General features: G+C 44.6%; 1 protein-coding gene across 5 annotated transcripts in view; it reads right to left on the bottom strand.

The window, feature by feature from the left end:
* ARHGEF4 (Rho guanine nucleotide exchange factor 4) overlaps positions 1–7,872 on the bottom strand; it is a 37,762-nt gene extending 29,890 nt beyond the window's left edge. For 2 of the 5 annotated variants that reach the window (XM_023556098.2, XM_064287371.1), the window contains exon 1: positions 2,483–2,686. Coding sequence is in view for 3 of the 5 variants with exons in the window: in XM_064287370.1 (XP_064143440.1) it covers positions 7,719–7,784 (66 nt within the window). In the remaining 2 variants the exon portion in view is untranslated. Of the gene's footprint in view, positions 1–2,482; positions 2,687–7,718 lie in introns of those variants that run through there. The other 3 variants (XM_064287370.1, XM_064287369.1, XM_023556100.2) reach the window with 3 other exon arrangements.
* Positions 7,873–19,075: the final 11,203 nt, after the last annotated feature.

Here is a 19,075-nt window from a genome sequence, read left to right as displayed (position 1 = left end):
GAAAACTGAAGAATTGATGCCTTTGAATTGTGGTGTTGGAGAAGAATCTTGAATATACCACGGACTGCCGAAAGAACGAATGAACAAATCCGTCTTGGAAGAAGTACGACCAGAATGCTCCTTAGAAGCAAGGATGGCAAGACTACACCTCACATATTTTGGACATACTATCAGAAGGAGGGAGGAAACCCTGGTGGCGTACTGGTTAAGTGCTACGGCTGCTAACCAAAGGGTCGGGAGTTCAAATCTGCCAGGCACTCCTTGGAAACTCTATGGGGCAGTTCTACTCTGTCCTATAGGGTCGCTATGAGTCGGAATTGACTCGACGGCACTGGGTTTGGTTTTTGTTTTGGTTTATCAGGAGGGATCAGTCCCTGGAGAAGGACATCATGCTTGGTAAGGTACAGGGTCAGTGAAAGAGAGGAAGACCGTGAACCAGATAGGCTGACATAGTGGCTGCAACAATGGGCTTAAGCATAATAGTGATTGTGGGGATGGTGCAGGACTGAACAGTGTTTCCTTCTGTTGTATATTGGGTCGCTATGAGTTGGAACTGACTTGACGGCACCTAACAAGAACAAGAGTTTAAAACAGTGCCAGGCAACACTGTTAAGCTATTACCTGATGACTGCTCCCTTTCTTTCCTTTAAGGTCAGAACACGTCCCTTCTCTACCAACAGGTGTCTGGGCTGCTAAAGCCTGCATGGGTGCATGAATGTAGCACTGTAATGGGTGCAAGAGGCAGGCAAACTCTGTCTCACTGCATCTCTGACACAGGAGCTCAGACTAGTGAGGATCATGGGGAGATTCAAGAGCAAGAACAAAAAGGAAGGGGGCTGCAGGCACAGCCAAACTTGTCTGAGAGAGTACAGAAGGTTCTACTTTGGAAGGTGAGCCTGGGAAGCACCAATGCACACGCAAAGGAGTCCCAGGGAGTAAAGAGCAACTTCACAAAGCCCTCTGTTCCACCAGACTTGCATTCACAGGTGCTGACTCACCTGCACAGGGCTGTGGAGAAGAGTGAGGTCTGGGGTCTGCCTCTCTCATCTCAAGAGGGCTGCTGAGCTATGTGGCATTGAAGGGTGCAGCACGAGACAAGTTAGGAGACAAGACTTATACCATCCAGGACTGGGATGGTCTCCAGGCTGTATGCTCTGGTCCAGACTCAGGCAGCCTGAACTTGCCATGCCCGCACACCACCACCCTCTCTCCTCTAGAGCTGTGAGCTGCAGGCTGCCCACACCCGGAGTGCACAGGTGTGCTTAGGGCCACTCCAATCCTGGACACTACAGAGAAGAGTTCCATGTAAGGACCTCTGGTCACAGGCTTGAGGTCCACCGTGCCTTCCTGAGACCAGCTTCTGACCATAGTCCACCCTATGTTGTCCCTGGCACACACATGACTTCTACGGTGTCACCAAGACAAAATGAGTCCAAGAGGTCAGAGTCATGCTTCATGTGACATCAGAAATGCCTTGGTCCTGAAGCCATGAGGGTGCCGATCACAGCCAGCACTGGACAGGCTCCTGGGCAGAGGCCCTTCCCTGTGTGGCTTCTGTCTTCAGCAGCACCTGGGCCAGAGGAGTTGAGGATCACACAACGACTGCCATGGGCTTTGCCTGGCCTCTGAAGCACAGGGGTGTTGGGGAGGGGGGTGGTTCCCAGTGAAGGGACAAGCTCAAGACTAAGGCAAGCCAGGGCCCAGTGGAGCCTTGCAGTCCTGGAAACAACAGCGCAACAGCCGGCCACGCCTGCCTCCAAATGGCCATCCGATGACCACTGGCTCCGTGTCCAGCTCTGTGTTACATGCCCACAGGATACTATCTCCCCGGAAGGCAGGCCCTGCACAGCCCGAGTACACTGTGGGTTCTGCCTGTGTGTGTGTAGTGGTGCTGACCAGGACCACGAGTCAAAACCTAAAATGCAACTGCAGTTATGCGCAGGGAAGAGCATCTTCCACAACACAGGGAACTTGCATGCCGGCCCCACACACGCCCCACCACAATGCCGGTTTCCAGACCACCGCAGCCAGCCACGGCCACGCCCGCACCAAAGCCATCAGGCAGACACGCCAGCCATGTTAGTCACACGCATCAGAGGACAGACAAGGGGCCTTACCAAGCCTGTGCCCTCGTGCCAACGGCACTGCCTGCAGTGCGCATCTGCCACCCCGCGGGGACGCTCCAACGCGGCACCTAACAAGATGTGCGGTGAGGGGCAAACAGAGAGGCCCTCCCTTCAATGCGTCCAGTGCAGGGCCACCGGACCAGGCCAGTTTAGGGGCAGAGAGCATCTGCCCCCCACCTGCCATACCACTGGCTGGGCCTGGGGGAGACCAGGCGGGGGCAGACGGGGTTGGGGGGGCGGTGAGATGGGACTAGGTAGAAAAGACCGGCAGCGGCAACTGCAGCAGCAGCAGCGGCGGCGGCGGCGGAGGATGGTGACGAGCTGACTCTTGTGTGTGCCAACCCGGTGCCACTCACCCCCAGCCCGTCGCCTCCTCGGCAGGCGGTCAACGGAAGGCCAGCAGGAATATCAGCACGACATTGATGAAGATGAGGAGGGCCAGGACGGTAGAGACCACCACGCGCTGGGCGCCGGGGGTCAGGTTGCACTGCAACAGGGCGCGCAGGGCGCTCCCCCGTGGGGGGCTGCGGTGGCGCTGCGGGATCCGAGCCATGCTCTGCAGGCCGTAGGGCGCCGCCGCCGAGGCCGCCCCGGAGCTCGGTTTCCTGGAGCAGTGCCGGGGCGGCGGCAGGGCCTCAGGGCCCGAGAGGAGGAGCCGCCGCCGCCGTTCAGCGGAGCCCTGCCCCCGCCGTGGTGGGGGCGCCGGGAGGCGGCGCAGGCTGCGGGCTTCGGACGCCACCGGCTGTCTGCCAAGCGGGACAGTCTCCAGGCGCCGCGGCCCTAGCAACCAGCAGGCTGGGCCGCAGGGGCGGGTGAGGGAGGGGCGAGAAGGAGGGGGCTTAAGGAGGCGGCTCGAGAGGAGAGTAGCTGGGGGGCTCCCGGGCTCTCCCCTTGGCTTCTTCCTGTAGCGTCTGCAGGAACTGCAGGCAGTAGAGCAGTCTCTGCACTGAGTAGGCCAGACCACAGATGTCCGCGGAAGGGCTGAGGGAGGTCGTGCGGGACCCGCAGACAGACACACAGAGCCAGGCCAACGGATCAGCGACCAGAGCGGGTGTGCGTAATCAGAAAACTCGAGTCCTGATAGCAAAAGGTGGATACTAAGCCTCTCTCTTTGTTTCTTCTCCTTATCAGGGAGCCTCCCTCCCCGTTCTGGGTACGTAGTAGCTTTCTTTGTTCTGCTCCTGCGTGGCTACCATATGGCACCTGGCCAACCTCATTTTTATTATCTGTTCCTGGTGGGGAGGAAACAAGGTCCCTCACCTGCAGCCTGAGAGGGGTGTGCCCGACCCTGCCAGTTCTGTGTTGGCTCTGGGCACTGACCTGATGGCCATGGAGGACCAGTGCTCCCTAGCAAAGCTGACCTTCCCTGTGTGAGTAAAGCATTGTTCCATCCACTGCCTTTGTGTGGGACCCCAGACCTTGGCTCAACAGTTTGGTGCAGTGTGCCTTCCCTACAGTTAGCTCTCTGAAGCAGGGACTGTGTCTTACACCCCGTTGTATTCCTAGGGCACTACCTGACACAAAGTACTCAGTAAATACTTACTACATGCATGCAACACACACACATCACACCCATAACCGTCACATACAGCGCACACGCACACACACACACACAAATACATGCACTCCTTATGTGCCCAAAATACAAAACTGCTCCACTGGACTACACTGTGTCTACTGCTTTTCAGACCAGGTAGTTTGTTTTCCCTTCTGCTTAGGAAACTGAGAAGTAGTCTTTCCTTCTGAGGTAAAAACAAAACAAGAAAGTGTCACAATTTTGAACAAGACCCCCACATATTTTTAGAAAGTACAAGTGAATACGTTACTTTCAAGCAGACCAAATATTACTTAATAAGAACTTTTCTTTGACGTCTGTTGCTTCTATAATCTCCAGAGATTCTGGTATACAACTCGTTAGGCCCTAACAAACCTGGATGAGCAAGTGAGAATGGCAGTGGATGCCAGAGAAGTCATAAAATGCTCTGTGGAACTGTGCTGTCCTGGAAGACAGAATTAATCAGGCTGTCACTGGAGAATCACCTTTTATGTCTTTTTCAAAGAGCTTCTGTAAAGCACAGGCGATTCAAATGGATGTCACACTCTGTTTCAAAATTCTTATAAGGCAAGTTGATTGTAGTGCTTTCAACAAACCCTAACAGGTGCTGCATTTCGCAAACACCAAAGCATGCCAAGCACTTCCAGGCCTCACACATCAGCCGCATCTACCCTACAAGGAAGAAACCGTGGCTCACGGAAGTCAAAGACTTGCCAAAGGTCCTACAGGTACCAAGCGGCAGCAGAGTGTGGACTCAGACCCAGGATGTCTGCCTCCAAACCCGGGCCCTTCCCTGCATACTCCACTGTCTCTTTCAGGACAGCATCTGAACTTTCCGCATCAGGGTGGAGAGCTGGCAACATCTCAATGTGCTGGCTGGTCTCCTGAGGGAGAGCTAAGCACTAGGAGCCCAGCTTATCTGCTGCACTGGCACACTGCATCACTGGGAGAGGGCGCCCTCAGCCAGGACCTGGTTTTGTTGTCTGGATGGAGTGCACCTTCCTCCCAGTGGTATGCTATGGTCTGTCAGGGGAAGACAAGTACATGGAAATCACTGAGTGCTCTAAACAAAAGGTATAGCAGCAAGACCCCATTTATTCAGTGACCTCAAATATGAAAACCTTTGAACCAAACAGGAAAAAAATTCTCTAATCAGCAAAAACAGGGGTTACAAAATTTATGTACTAAATTAACTTCATTTCCCTCATAAAGGTGCACTCCCTGCCAGAGCCCATTTGTCCTGGCTATTGGTTTTCCTAGTCCACACGTCTTAGAATAAACAAATTCTGAAGGGCCTGAGGGTCCCCAAAGGTACCTCATCACCAGCAGCAAGATGTAACAGGCCTTAATTTCACTGTCAGGCATAGTTTATAAAAGGCAGGCAGAAGAACTCAAAAATGCAGCATCTATGACCAATCAAATAGCACCCACACAAGTCATTAGTCCCTAAAAGCTTTATTTAACATTCCTTCTTCATTATCATCCCACTGTTGGGGACTTACTGAGACATCACTGTGCACTGGGTTACTTACGTTCATTACTTTAGCCAGTCCTCTTCCAACTTCATGGCTGTCCCGTTAGTTCTCCATATCACAGTTAAGGAAACAGTGCTCTGACACTACCTGCTCAGACCTCCACGGCTGGTTGGTGGGAGACAGAATCCCCTCCCAGGTTTAGAGGCCCCCGTGCTGGTTCCCCCACTTCCCTGCACCGCCTCCCCATAAGGCTCAGCTGAGGACAGCAGTCTGAGTCCTCAAAAAGAGCAAACCATTATCTGTGGCCTTGCTTCAAGACAAGATTTTTCAAAATCTTCCATCCAAAATGGAATACAATAAACTTTGTTCTCTATACATTTGCTTTTTCTGGTCTTTTTACGTAAGTGAGATCACACAATACTTGTCCTTTTGTGATTGACTTATTTCACTCAGCACAGGGCAGGAGGGAGGGGAAAAGGCAGATGGAAATATTGCATTGATTAAGGGTAGGATTACACAGCCGATTATTGTAACTGTGTCAATAAATTGTACACCTGTAAAAAGTTGAATTGGCAAAAGTTGTGTGATGGATACATTTACAACAACGACAAAAAAAAAAAAAAAGTAACTGCTAAGGCTGATTATGTATAACCAAAAACCTCATGGGATTTTGTTTCTTGATTTGGAGATTTGGTGTGATGGTTTCATGGAACATCCCTGTTACTGGCCTGATAACATGTTTAGTGCCTCTGCTCTACCTCCTAGTTTGATGCATAATGCATGGAGTCTTAAAAGCTTGCAAGTGGCCATCCAAGGCAGGACAATTGGTCTATTCACCTGGAGCAACAGAGGAAGAAGGAAAGTCAGGAATAGGAGGAGGATATAGAATGTCTGTCTAATTGCCTCCATCAAAAACTGCCTCCTTTGCCATGAGACCAGAAGAACTGGATGGTGCCCAAGTCAGTCTCTCAAAGATTCCACAGAAGAATCTTGATCAAAAAGGGGGAAATGCAGAAGAGAATTTCAAATTCTCATGGACTCCAGGCTTCCTGGAGTCATGAAGGTTGGATGAATCCCTGGAACTATTGCCCTGAGATAATCTTTAAACATTAAACCAAAATTATCCCCTGAAGTCTTCTTAAAACCAAACAATAGTTTAGCTTAACTAGTTAAGAATGTCTGCCTTGAATAACTAGTAAAGCATGCCTGTCTTGACTATATGGGATCAAATCGATAACAGCAACTTGAAAAATTAGATAGGAACCTTAGCGGGCAGCGAATTTATGTTAGTGAGAGAGGAACAACTCAGAAAAGGAGGGCGAGAATGATTGCACAGCTCGAAGAATGTGATCAGTGTCACAGCTCGAAGAATGTGATCAGTGTCACCAAATGGCGCATACAGAAACAGCTGAATTGGTGTATGTTTTGCTGTGTATATTCTCAACAACAGCACAAGAAATAAAATTTTATATATCTATAAAACAAAATGGCATACAAGTGGCACTTAAAGGGAAAGGTTGTATTTACTAGAAAAACTAACTTATTTGGATGCTTTTTCTCTGTGTACCATGGATTTTGAATAAAGTATTCCTTAATGATGATTTTGAATTATTTTCTAAAGCCAGGCCTCTAAGAAAAGTCTGTCTACCATGGACTCCATTACTCTGTCCTGAGGGTAATGAGGGGCGCCGGGCCCCCTACAGCCTTCTGAGAAGCGCCCAGCCTGTTCATCCACAGAGATGGCAGAGGTGAACTGTTGATGAATGACTCCTTCTGAAGAAGAACCTCTGGGTGCTTCCACAACCCACTGTCAGATTCTGGCTTTAATGAAACAGAAACATACCACCATCTCATTTCCAGGAGAAAATAAGGTGGTTGTTATGGACATGTGGTTATGCTGACTGCTCCAAATTAAATAAAAAAGAAGAGGGTGAGAAAATAGGAGTATGAGTGAGTCAAGGTCTCAAACCTTGATTCTCTATGGAGAGCGCAGAAGGGGAGCTGGCATGTGAGCCCATTTTGAATACATGAATTGTCTCACCAACTTCTGCTTATGCAGAAGGTGCAAAAACCGGTCACTCACACAGTGGTCACAGCAACAGCAATGCTTTTGAGCTCTTGGTGTCAATAGGAAAAGAGTCACTTTCCTCTTGCCTTGCCCCTAGTCCTGCCTAGATGGCTTGCTGGAAGGTTGGGTTGAGGTGGCTGGAGCAGCCATGCCCTCTTGTGTCCCATGCAGGACTCCTCAGCCCGGAGGGATGGCTGTGGGGGTTACTTGGTAGAAACCCGCCACCAGACAAACCAGCACTACTGTGTGGTAGGTTGGGCTGTGTGGTGTCTGCTGGGCTTCGTGAGAGGAGGGAAGGGCTCCTGTAACAGACATCACACCCAACAGTGGTGGCCACTGGCTGACACTGTCCACGTTCATGCCCGGTCCATTCATCTGTTTGGAAACAGAGCATGTGGAAATATTGGCCCACATGAATGGGCTGAAGTCACCCAGGCCCAGACCTGCAGGCCACAAATCTCTCCTCTATCTGCCCCACATAGCCCCGACCCTACCTCGTTGATGGCCAGTTGTTCACCACCCCCGCCAGAGTGGCTGTAGTGGTGACTGGAGCTCCACATGTCCTGATACAGGTCCTCCTCGCTCCCCGCCTCTTCCACATGGATGGCCGTGCCGAGAGCTCCATCAGGAATGGCTGGAAGGAGAGAGACCAGCTTGCAAAGGGAACAGACTGGAAAGGGTGGAAGGGGGGATGTGGAGAAGGAGGTGAATCTTCTGAGGATAAATAAACGCACTCTCCACAAGCATGCAGCCTGGCTGACAGAGTACTCTGGCTGGCTCTCCCGCCACCACGGATGACAGCCAGCTATGCAGCTTGTACACACTCACTACACAAGGAGACAGAGACATCTGCCACAGCAGCACACTCAGGAGCCCCTCCATCTGTACTTCAGTTCAAAGCCATTCCTAAAGAGTCTAGTATGGTCAAAGGCCCTGAATAAGTTAAGAAAAATGGAATTTTCTTAAGTGCATTATCCTCATTTTTTTCACATGTTGCGTTAATGTAAATGTACATGCACCCATGCTCTCCCATTCTGTATGTGCTACAAGTATCTTCTCGTACTTTGTGGCTTGTCTTGTCATTCTCTTTAAGGGACCCTTTGATGGACAGAATTAAAAAAAAGATTTTATTGTGCTTTAAGTGAAAGTTTACAAACTAAGTCAGTCTCATACAAAAACTTACATAAACCTTGCTATATACTCATAGTCGCTCTCCCTCTAATGAGACAGCACACTCCTTCCCTCCACTCTCTATTTTGGTGTCCATTCTGCCAGCTTCTGCCCCTGCCCTGCCTTCTCATCTCCCCTCCAGACAGGAGCTGCCCACATAGTCTCATGTGTCTACTTGATCCAAGGAGCTCACTCTTCACCAGTGTCATTTTCTATCTAAAGAGTTGGCTTTGGGAATGGTTCCTGGACAAAATTTTTTTAATTTTAATTACACAAATTTGTCAGTCTTGTCCTATCCGGTTAATATTAAAAAAAAAATTTTTTTTTTTTTTCGTATTTGTTGTACTTTAAGTGGAAGTTTACAAATCAAGTCAGTCTCTCATACAAAAACTTATATACACCTTGCTATATACTCCTAGTTGCACACTCCTTCTCTCCACCCTGTATTCCCTGTGTCCATTCGAACAGTTTCTGTCCCCCTCTGCCTTCTCATCTCCCCTCCAGACAGGAGCTACCCATATAGTCTCATGTGTCTACTTGAGCCAAGAAGCTCGCTCCTCACCAGTATCATTTTCTATCTTAGAGTCCAGTCCAATCCCTGTCTGAAGAGTTGGGCTAACAGAAGGTCTGGGGACGATGACTTCCAGGGGCCTTCTAGTCTCAGTCAGACCATTAAGTCTGGTCTTTTTACGAGAATTTCAGGTATACTTCCCACTGCTCTCCAGCTCCATCAGGGATTCTCTGTTGTATTCCCTGTCAGGGCAGTCATTGATTGTAGCTGGGCACCATCTAGTTCTTCTGGTCTCAGGCTGATGTAGTCTCTGATTTATGCGGCCCTTTCTGTCTCTTGGGCTCATACCTTGTGTTTTTGGTGTTCTTCATTCTCCTTTGCTGTAGGTGAGTTGAGACGAATTAATGCATCTTAGATGGTCACCACTCACCAAAGTGGGATGCAGAATATATTTTTAATAGTTTTTATTATGCCAGTTGACCTAGATGTCCCCGGAAATCATGGTCCCCAGACCCTTGCCCCTGCTACTCTGGGCTTCGAAGCATTTGGTTTATTCAGGAAACTTCTTTGCTTTTGGTTTAGTCCAGTTGTGCTGACCTTTCCTGTATCATGTGTTGTACTTCCCTTCACCTAAAAAAGTTCTGTCTACTAACTAATTAGTGATTACCCCACTTCCTCCCTCCCCACTCTCATAACTATCAAAGAATATTTTCTTCCCTATTTAAACTATTTCTTGAGATCTTAAAATAGTACTCTCATACAATATTTGTCATTTTGCAACTGAATAATTTCACTCAGCATAATGCCTTCCAGATTCCTCCATGTTATGAAATGTTTCACGGATTCATCATTGTTCTTTATCGATGCATAGTATTCCATTGTGTGAATATACCATACTTTATTTATCCATTCAACCATTGATGGGCACCTTGGTTGCTTCCATCTTTTTGCTATTGTAAACAGTGCTGCAATCAACATGGGTGTGCATATATCTGTTCATGTAAAGGCTCTTATTTCTGTAGGATATATTCCAAAGAGTGGGATTGCTGGATCATATGGTAGTCTATTGCTAGCTTTTTAAGGAAGCACCAAATTGATTTCCAAAGTGGTTGTACCATTTTACATTCCCACCAGCAGTGTATAAGTGTTTCAGTCTCTCCACAACCTAATATTTATTATTTTGTATTTTTGGATTAATGCCAGCCTTGTTGGAGTGAGATGGACTCTCATTGTAGTTTTGATTTGCATTCTCTAATGGCTAATGATTGTCTGCATTTCCTCATGTATCTGTTAGCTACCTGAATGTCGTCTTTAGTGAAATACCTGCTCATATCCTTTGCCCATTTTTTAATTGGATTATTTGTCTTTTTGTTGCTGAGTTTTTGCAGCACCATGTAGATTTTAGAGATCAGACGCTGATCGGAAATGTCATAGCTAAATCTTTTTCCCAGTCTGTAGGTAATTTTTTTTATTCTTTTGGTGAAGTCTTTGAATGAGCATAGGTGTTTAAGTTTTAGGAGCTCCCAGTTATCTAGTTTCTCTTCTGGTGTTTGTGCATTGGTAGTAATGTTTTGTATACTGTTTATGCCATGTATTAGGGCTCCCAACATTGTCCCTATTTTTTCTTCCATGATCTTTTCAGATTTTATATTTAGGTCTTTGATTCATTTTGAGTTAGCTTTTATGCATGGTGTGAGGTATGGGTCTTGTTTCATTTTTTTGCAGATAGATATCCAGTTATGTCAGCACCATTTGTTAAACAGACTGTCTTTTCCCCATTTAACAGACTTTGGGCCTTTGTCAAATATCAGCTGCTCGTATGTGGATGCATTTATGTCTGGATTCTCAATTCTGTTCCATTGGTCTATGTACCTGTTGTCGTACCGGTACCAGGCTCTTTTGACTACTGTGGCGGTATAATAGGTTCTAAAATCATGTAGTGTGAGGCCTCCCACTTTGTTCTTTTTCAGTAATGCTTTACTTGTCTGTGCCTGTTCCCTTTCCATATGAAGTTGGTGATTTGTTTCTCCATCTCAATAAAAAAATGCCATTGGAATCCAGAAAGGAATTGCATTGTATCTATAGACAGCTTTTGGTAGAATAGACATTTTCACAATGTTGAGCCTTCCTATCCATGAGCAAGGTATGCTTTTCCACTTACGTAGGTCTCTTTTGGAAGCCCTGGTGGCATAGTGGTTAAGAGCTATGGCTGTTAACCAAAGGGTCGGCAGTTCGAATCCTCCAGATGCTCCTTGGAAACTCTATGGGGCAGCTCTACTCTGTCCTATAGGGTCACGATGAGTTGGAATCGACTCGATGGCACTGGGTGGGTGTGGTGGTGTGTAGGTCTCTTTTGATTTCCTGCAGTAGTGTCCTGTAGTTTTCTTTGTATACGTCTTTTACTTCTCTGGTAGATTTATTCCTAAGTATTTTATCTTCTTGGGGGCTACTGTAAATGGTATTGATTTGGTGATTTCCTCTTTCATAGTCTCTTTGTTGGTGTAGCAGAATCCAACTTTTATCTTGTATCCCAATACTCTGCTGAACTCTTCTATTAGTTTCAGTAGTTTTCTTGAGGATTCTTTAGGGTTTTCTGTTTATATGTCATCTGCAAATAGAGATACTTTTACTTCTTCCTTACCAATCTGGATGCCCTTTATTTATTTATCTAGACTAATTGCTCTAGCTGGGACCTCCAGCACAATGTTGAATAAGAGCGCTGATAAAGGGCATCCTTGTCTGGTTTCCATTCTCAAGGGAAACACTTTCGGTCTCTCTCCATTTAGGATGATTTTGGCTGTTGGCTTTGTATGAATGCCCTTTATTACACTGAGGAATTTTCCTTCTATTCCTATTTTGCTGAGAGTTTTTATCATGAATGGGTGTTTGACTTTGTCCAATGCCTTTTCTGTGTCAGTTGATCAGATCATGTGGTTCCTGTCTTTTGTTTTATTTATATGACGTATTACATTGATTGTTTTTCTAATGTTGGACCATCCCTGCACACCTGGTATGAATCCCACTTGGACATGCTTAATTATTTTTTTGATAGGTTGTTGAATTCTATTGACTAGAATTTTGTTGAGGATTTTTGCATCTAAGTTCATGAGGGATACAGGTCTGTAATCTTCTTTTTTTGTGGTGTCTTTACTTGACTTTGGTACTAGGGACATGCTGGCTTCATAGAATGAGTTTGGGAGTTTTCCAACCTTTTCAATGCTCTGAAATACTTTTAGGACTAGTGGTGTTAACTCTTCACTGGAAGTTTGGTAGAGCTCTCCAGTGAAGGCCTCGGGGAGAAGCCTTTTTTTTGTTGTTTTTGAGAGTGTTTAAATTACCTTTTCAATCTTTTCTTTTGTTATGGGTTTATTTAGTTGTCCTGCCTCAGTTTGTGTTAGTTTAGGTAGGTTGTGTGTTTCTAGAAATTCATCCATTTCTTCTAGGTTTTCAAATTTGTCAGAGTACAATTTTTCCTAGTAATCTGATATGATTCTTCTAATTTCAGCCCATTTCATTTCTTATTCAGGGAATTTGCTTCTTCTCCTGTTTGGCCAATGGTTTATCAATTTTGTTAGTTTTTTCAAAGAACCAGCTTTTGGTCTTGTTAACTCTTTCGATTGTTTTTCTGTTCTCTATTCCACTTAATTCTTCTCTAATTATTATTTGCTTTCTTCTGGTGGCTGACAGTTTCTTTTCCTGCTCTGTATTTGTTCAAGTTGTAGAGATAATTCTTCTATTTTGGCCCTTTCTTCTTTTTGGACGTGTGAATTTATTGATACAAATTGACCTCTGGGCACTGCTTTTGCTGGGTCCCAAAGGTTCTGATAGAAAGTGTTTTCATTCTCATTGGATTCTATGAATTTCTTCGTTCCATCCTTCACGTCTTTTATAACCCAGTCGTTTTTGAGCAGGGTATTGTTCAGTTTTCATGTGTTTGATTTCTTTTCCCTGATTTTTTTGTTACTGATTTCTACTTTTATAGCCTTATGGTCAGAGAAGATGCTTTGTAATATTTTGATGTTTTGGATTCTGTTAAGACTTACTTTATGACCGAATATGTAGTCTATTCTAGAGAATGTTCTATGTGCGCTGGAAAAGAAAGTATACTTGGCTGCTGTTGGGTGGAGTATTCTGTATGGGTTTATGAGGTCAAGTTGGTTCATTGTGGCATTTAGATCTTCTGTCTTTATTGAGCTCCTTTCTGGATGTTCTGTCCTTCACTGTTTTTGTGATTTGAAGTCTCCTACTATAATTGTGGAAACTCTGGTGGCGTAGTGGTTAAGTGCTACAGCTGCTAACCAAGAGATCAGCAGTTCAAATCTGTCCTATAGGGTCGCTATAGTTGGAATTGACTCTATGGGGCAGTTCAACTCTGTCCTATAGGGTCGCTATAGTTGGAATTGACTCTACGGGAGTGGGTTTGGTTTTTGGGTTTACTGTAATTGTGGAGCTGTCTATCTCACTTTTCAATGCTGTTGAAGTTTGTTTTATGTATCTTGAAGCCCTGTCATTGGGTGCATAAATATTTAATCTGGTTATATCCTCCTGGTATATTGTCCCTTTAATCATTATATAGCATCCTTCCTTAACCTTGTGGTGGATTTAAGTTTAAAGTCTGTTTTGTCAGAAATTAATATTGCCTGAGATATTTTTTCCAACCTTGAGTTTTAGTTTATTTGTGTCTTAAATCTAAGGTGTGTCTCTTGTAGGCAGCATATAGACAGGTAGTGTTTTTTTTAACCATTCTGGCACTCTCTGTCTCTTCATTGATGCATTTAGTCCATTTACATTCAGCATTATTATGGATAGGTATGAGTTTAGTGTTGTCATTTAGATGTCTTTTGTGTGTGTGTGTGTTGTTGACAGTTTCTTTTTCCCACTTAATTTTTTTGGCTATGTAGTTTATATATTCTCTTTTCCTTTTATGCATTGTTGTTCATTTTGTTTCTGCTGAGTATTTTTTTCTTGTATTTTATTTTGATGAGTAGAATTGTTAGTCTCCTTTGTGGTTACCTTAATATTTACCCCTATGTTTCTAAGTTTAAACCTTACTTTTATTTCTTTGTATCACCTTGCATCCTCTCCATATGAAAGATCTATGACTACATTTTTTAGTCCCTTTTTATTATTTTAATGTTGTCGTCTTTTACATAATGACATCTCTGTTTCCCTGTTTTGAGTGTTTAAAAAAAATCTTGATTTATTTTTGTGATTTCCCTGTCTGGGTTGACATCTGGTTGCTCTGTCCTGCATTCTAGTCTTGGATTGATATCTGATATTGTTGATTTTATAACCAGAGAACTCCCTTTAGTATTTCTTGTAGTTTTGGTTTGGTGTTTACAAATTCCCTAAACTTCTGTTTATCTGGAAATGTCCTAATTTCATCTTCATGTTTAAGAGACAGTTTTGCTGGCAATTTTTTTCCATTAATGGTTTATATAAGTCATCCCATTGCCTTCTTGCCTGCATAGTTTCTACCGAGTAGTCCAAGCTTTTCCTTATTGACTTTCTTTTGTAGCTGGCTTTTTGTTTATCCCTAGCTGCTCTTAAAATTCTCTCTTTATCTTTGGTTTTGGCAAGTTTGATTATAATATGTCTTGGTGACTTTCTTTTGAGATCTACCTTATGTGGAATTTGATAAGCATCTTGGATAGATATCTTCCCATCTTTCACGACATTAGAGAAGTTTTCTGCCAACAAATCTTCCAACAATTCTCTCTGTATTTTCTGTTATCCCTCCCTGTTCTGGTACTCCAATCACTCGTAGGTTATTTCTCTTGATAAGAGTCCCATATGGTTTTTAGGGTTTCTTCATTGTTTAAAATTCTTTTATCTGATTTTTCTTCAAATATATTGGTGCCAACTGTTTTATCTTTAATCTCATGAATTCTGCCTTCCATTTACTCAATTCTGCTCCTCTTTCTATTGAGTTGTCTAATTCTGTAATTATATTGTTAATCTTCTGAATTTCTGATTGCTGTCTCTATGGACTCTTACAGCCAATTAAATTTTTCATTATGTTCTTGAATAGCCTTTTTAATTTCTTCAACTCCTTTTTCTGTGTGTTCCTTGGCTTGTTCTGCATTTTGTCTGATCTTGCTACTGATGTCTTAAGTACTTCTGTATATTAATCTTTTGTATTCTACATCTGGTAATTCCAGGAAGACACCTTCATCCAGAAGATTCCTTGATTCTTTGAGAGCTTGTTGAAGCAATCATGGTCTGCTTTTTATGTGATTTGATATTGATTGTTGTCTCCGAGTCATCTATTAATTATTGTATTAATTTATTTTATGTTTGTTTACTGTATCCTAGCTCTTGCTTTGTTTTCTTTTCATATGCCGAAATAGGCTGCTTGAGTGAGCTAGCTTGATTATTGAAGCTCTAATAGCCTGTCACCAGATGGCTAGAGCTGTTAAACCAGGTATATGAGCCTAGGAGTCCATTCACTTTTCTTGTATGGATTCAGCTCAGGTGTTCAGGCAGTTGGTCATCAAGTGTGGTATAGGCTCTGTCCTACAGTCTCTGAGGGGTAGGGGTGATTGGTGCAGGCACAGGTATCTGGTTGCAGCAGGGGATTACACTCTGAACAAGGCAGGGGGCTGACAACTGTCCCAAGTGTCTTTGAGGAAAGCACATCCTTGTTTCCTAAAGTGCACAGGTAGGTGGGTTCTGCAGCCAGATCATGGGCACCCAATGCTTTTGGCTGTAAGGACTGGCAGGTACCACTTACCCTTAGACCCCTGTTGCGGGTGGCTAGGTGACCTGGGTGGAGCCACCAGTCCTTAGGTCCCTGACATATATAGGTGTGGACCCTGTTTAATAGGCAAAGTGGTGTCAAATATCAAAAACCCTCCTCTCCACCACACAGCTGAAACAGTTTCAGTCTGCCAACAAGGGCTTATTCTCTGAAATAGGCCCAGACAGGTCCTTGGAGGGGTGAAAGGTATTCAAAGTGCACAGACCGTTTGTGCCTCGACAAGAGCCTCTTCTGTACTGAGCTCCCCAGCTTAGTGGAGCTGGCAGATTATCTTTTCTCCCAATTGTTAATTTATTCCATCTCCAAGGCCAGGAGAATGGCTCAGAGCATGCAGCAGGACCTACCTCAGGCCCAGGGAAATCAATAGCCATTGACGCTGCCTTGGGGGCTGGGGGCATGGTATAATAAACACAAGTGCTTAGCTTTTGCCAACAGTGCCATTCATCTCCGGTTCTGGAGGTGTGAGTAGGCTGTGCAGCTTGCTGTCTCTCCCTGAGGAAACCACATCTGGAATGCTAACTCTAGCCCCACCATGGTCGCTCCAGGGGATCGTGCCTGAGGGTTCCTGCTGAATCAGGTCCCGCAACTCCTCACTACTTCTGAACCATCTCTATCCTCCACCCCTCAGTCTAACTTTGCATTTGATGTTTAGGGCTCCTAGCTTGTCATATATATAATCATTCCATTTGTTTTTTTGGGTCTCTGTTGTAAGAGGGATCACCAGAAGTGTCTGATTACTCTGCCGTCTTGGCCCCACCTCCTCTAGTTTAAATTTTTTGTGTTTAGGAAATCCTTCCCTACCTCTAAATTATAAAGATATTCCCCTATGTTGTCTTCTAATGTTTTATAGTTTTTCCTTTCACATTTTTCGAAATCTTTTTGTATGATGTGAGGTTGAAATCTGATTTCATTTTTTCCCCTAAGAATGGTTTATTGTCTCAGCACCATTTATGGAATGGTCCTTTCTCCATAGATCTACGATGTCTGCTTTGTCATTAAATGAAGCTTCCATGTAGTTGGGTCTGCATCTGGAATCTATTCTGTGGCAAGCAGAATAATGGCCCCAAAGATATCCATATCCTAGTTCTTGGAAGCTGTGAATATGTTATCTTACATGGCAAAGACTACAGATGGAATTAAGGTCGCTAATCAGCTGACTGTATAATAGGGAGATTATCCCATATTATGTAGGTGGGCCCAATATTATCACAAGGGTTCTCACAGGGAGGCAGAGGAGTCAGTGATGTGAGAAAGACTCCACCTGCCATTTGAAGATGGTGGAGGCCATGAGCCAAGGAATATGGACGGCTCTAAAAGCTGGAAAAGGCAAGAGATTAATTCTCCCCTAGAGTTTCCTGAAGGAATGCAGCCCTGCCAACACCCTGATTTTAGCCCCCATGAAACCCGTGTTAGGCTTCTAACAAAACTGTCAGATAATAAATTCATGTTGTTTTAAGCATTTTATGATAATTTGTTTTAGCAGCCATAGGAAACTAATGCAATTATAATTCACCAGTCTATTTGTGTATCTCTTTGCCAATACCACAATGTCTTGATTCCTTTAGGTTCATAACATGTCTTGGTGTGTGGTTAGGTAGGAGGATCTGCCACATGTTCTTCTTTACTAGGATTATCTTGGCTCTTCTTTTTTTTAATGGGTCAAAATGGCTTTTATTTGCTAATGTGTTTTTGGTTTACATTCAGTTTGATTGTATTCTGTTGCCTTCACATATTAGACATATACTCCGACTATCCAAATGTGTGAGCAACTTTGTTACCATCCGTACTGAATGAGGTTGCACATCTTTATTCACTTAGGAAATGATCTCCCTAAATAATTAGTACACATATTGTTTTGTGATATTGGTTGCCAACCCCATGGCATGTCAACACTCTCCCCTTCTTGACTTCGGGTTCCCTATTACCAGGTTTCCTGTCCTCTCCTGCCTTCTTGACCTTGGCCCTGGGCTGGTGTGCCCATTTAGTCTGGTTTTGTTTTATGGGCCTGTCTAATCTTTGGCTGAAGGGAGAACCTCAGGAGTGACTTCATTACTGAGCTAAAAGGGTATCTAGTGGGGGGGGGGGTCATGCTCTCGGGCTTTCCCCAGTCTCTGTCAGGCCAGTAAGGCTGGTCATTTTTTTTTTTTTTTTGTGAGTTTGAGTTTTGTTTTATATTTTTCTTCAGCTCTGTCCTGGACCCTCAATTGTGATCCCTGTCAGAGCAGCTGGGCACCATCTACTTGTTCTGGACTCAGTCTGGTGGAGACTGTAGTACTTGTGGTCCATTAGTCATTTGTACTAATCTTTCCCTTATGTCTTTCGCTTTCTTCATTCTCCCTTGCTCCAGATGGGGTATCTTAAATGGCCACTCACAAGCTTTTAAGACCCCAGATGCTACTCACCAAAGTAGAATGTAGAATATTTTCTTTATAATCTGTTATGCTTGGCTCTTCTTGGGCCTTTGGTTTTCTACATAAATTTTACAATAACTTGTCAAGTTCCTCTTCCTCCTCCTCCACCACCACTACCACCACCACCACCACATGGTTGTGAGTTCACTGAGTCTATAGATCAATTTGGGAAGACTTGACATCTTCACAGTAAGAACTCTCCCATTCCATGAACACAGCATAGTTATCCATTTATTTAGGTCTTCTTTGACAATAAATTTTTAAAAATTTCTCCATGAAGGGCATTTATATGGATTTAGTCCCAGGTATAACTGACAATTTGTTTCATCCATACTCCCCTCCCACTCAGCACTTTCCCTTCCCTCCATGCCCACTCTGTCTTGCCAATATCATATGATTGACTAACACATTTAGGGACCTATAAGAGTCAGGGAAGAAAGACAGGATACCCTGTAGATCTCCAACACGACAGCCTAACTCACAGTCATTGCTTCCAAACCACTGCGACCACCTGGCTTACTGATCTCCTCGCTCAGCTTCCCTGACTCCTCCAGCATTGGACCTCACTGCTAATCCACATATTATGTCCTCTTCCCTCCCTGTTGCCTCACCGGATATCATCTTTTTGTGGCATACATGAGTTTTTCCCCTGCCTGTGGCCATTTCACCAAATGCATGGACTGCCCTGGGTGGGCGACACCATTCTCATGTTACCCTGGGTCTGTCTGGATGTCCCTATTGGTGGGTCTGCCCCTGCCATCTCTCAGGCCCATGGGAAGAACCTGGCAATGCCCCTACAGTGCATTGTTGGTGCTGTCAGCCCAATCAAGAAGTAGAATGCAGCACAGACAGGGTGAGGGTCCCATCAACTGGCTGTTGCAGGGGTCTGAGCAGAGTCTTGGTCTATGTCTCAGCCTATTCTGATGGAAAATCTCCTAAGATAAATACGCCCAGAACACCCAAGAAGTTATGTTAAATGAATCACAGACTTACTTTAGT

This window comes from Loxodonta africana, chromosome 6 (assembly GCF_030014295.1).
Source record: "Loxodonta africana isolate mLoxAfr1 chromosome 6, mLoxAfr1.hap2, whole genome shotgun sequence".
Lineage (NCBI taxonomy): Eukaryota > Metazoa > Chordata > Mammalia > Proboscidea > Elephantidae > Loxodonta > Loxodonta africana.
This window is presented reverse-complemented; position numbering and strand designations above follow the sequence as displayed.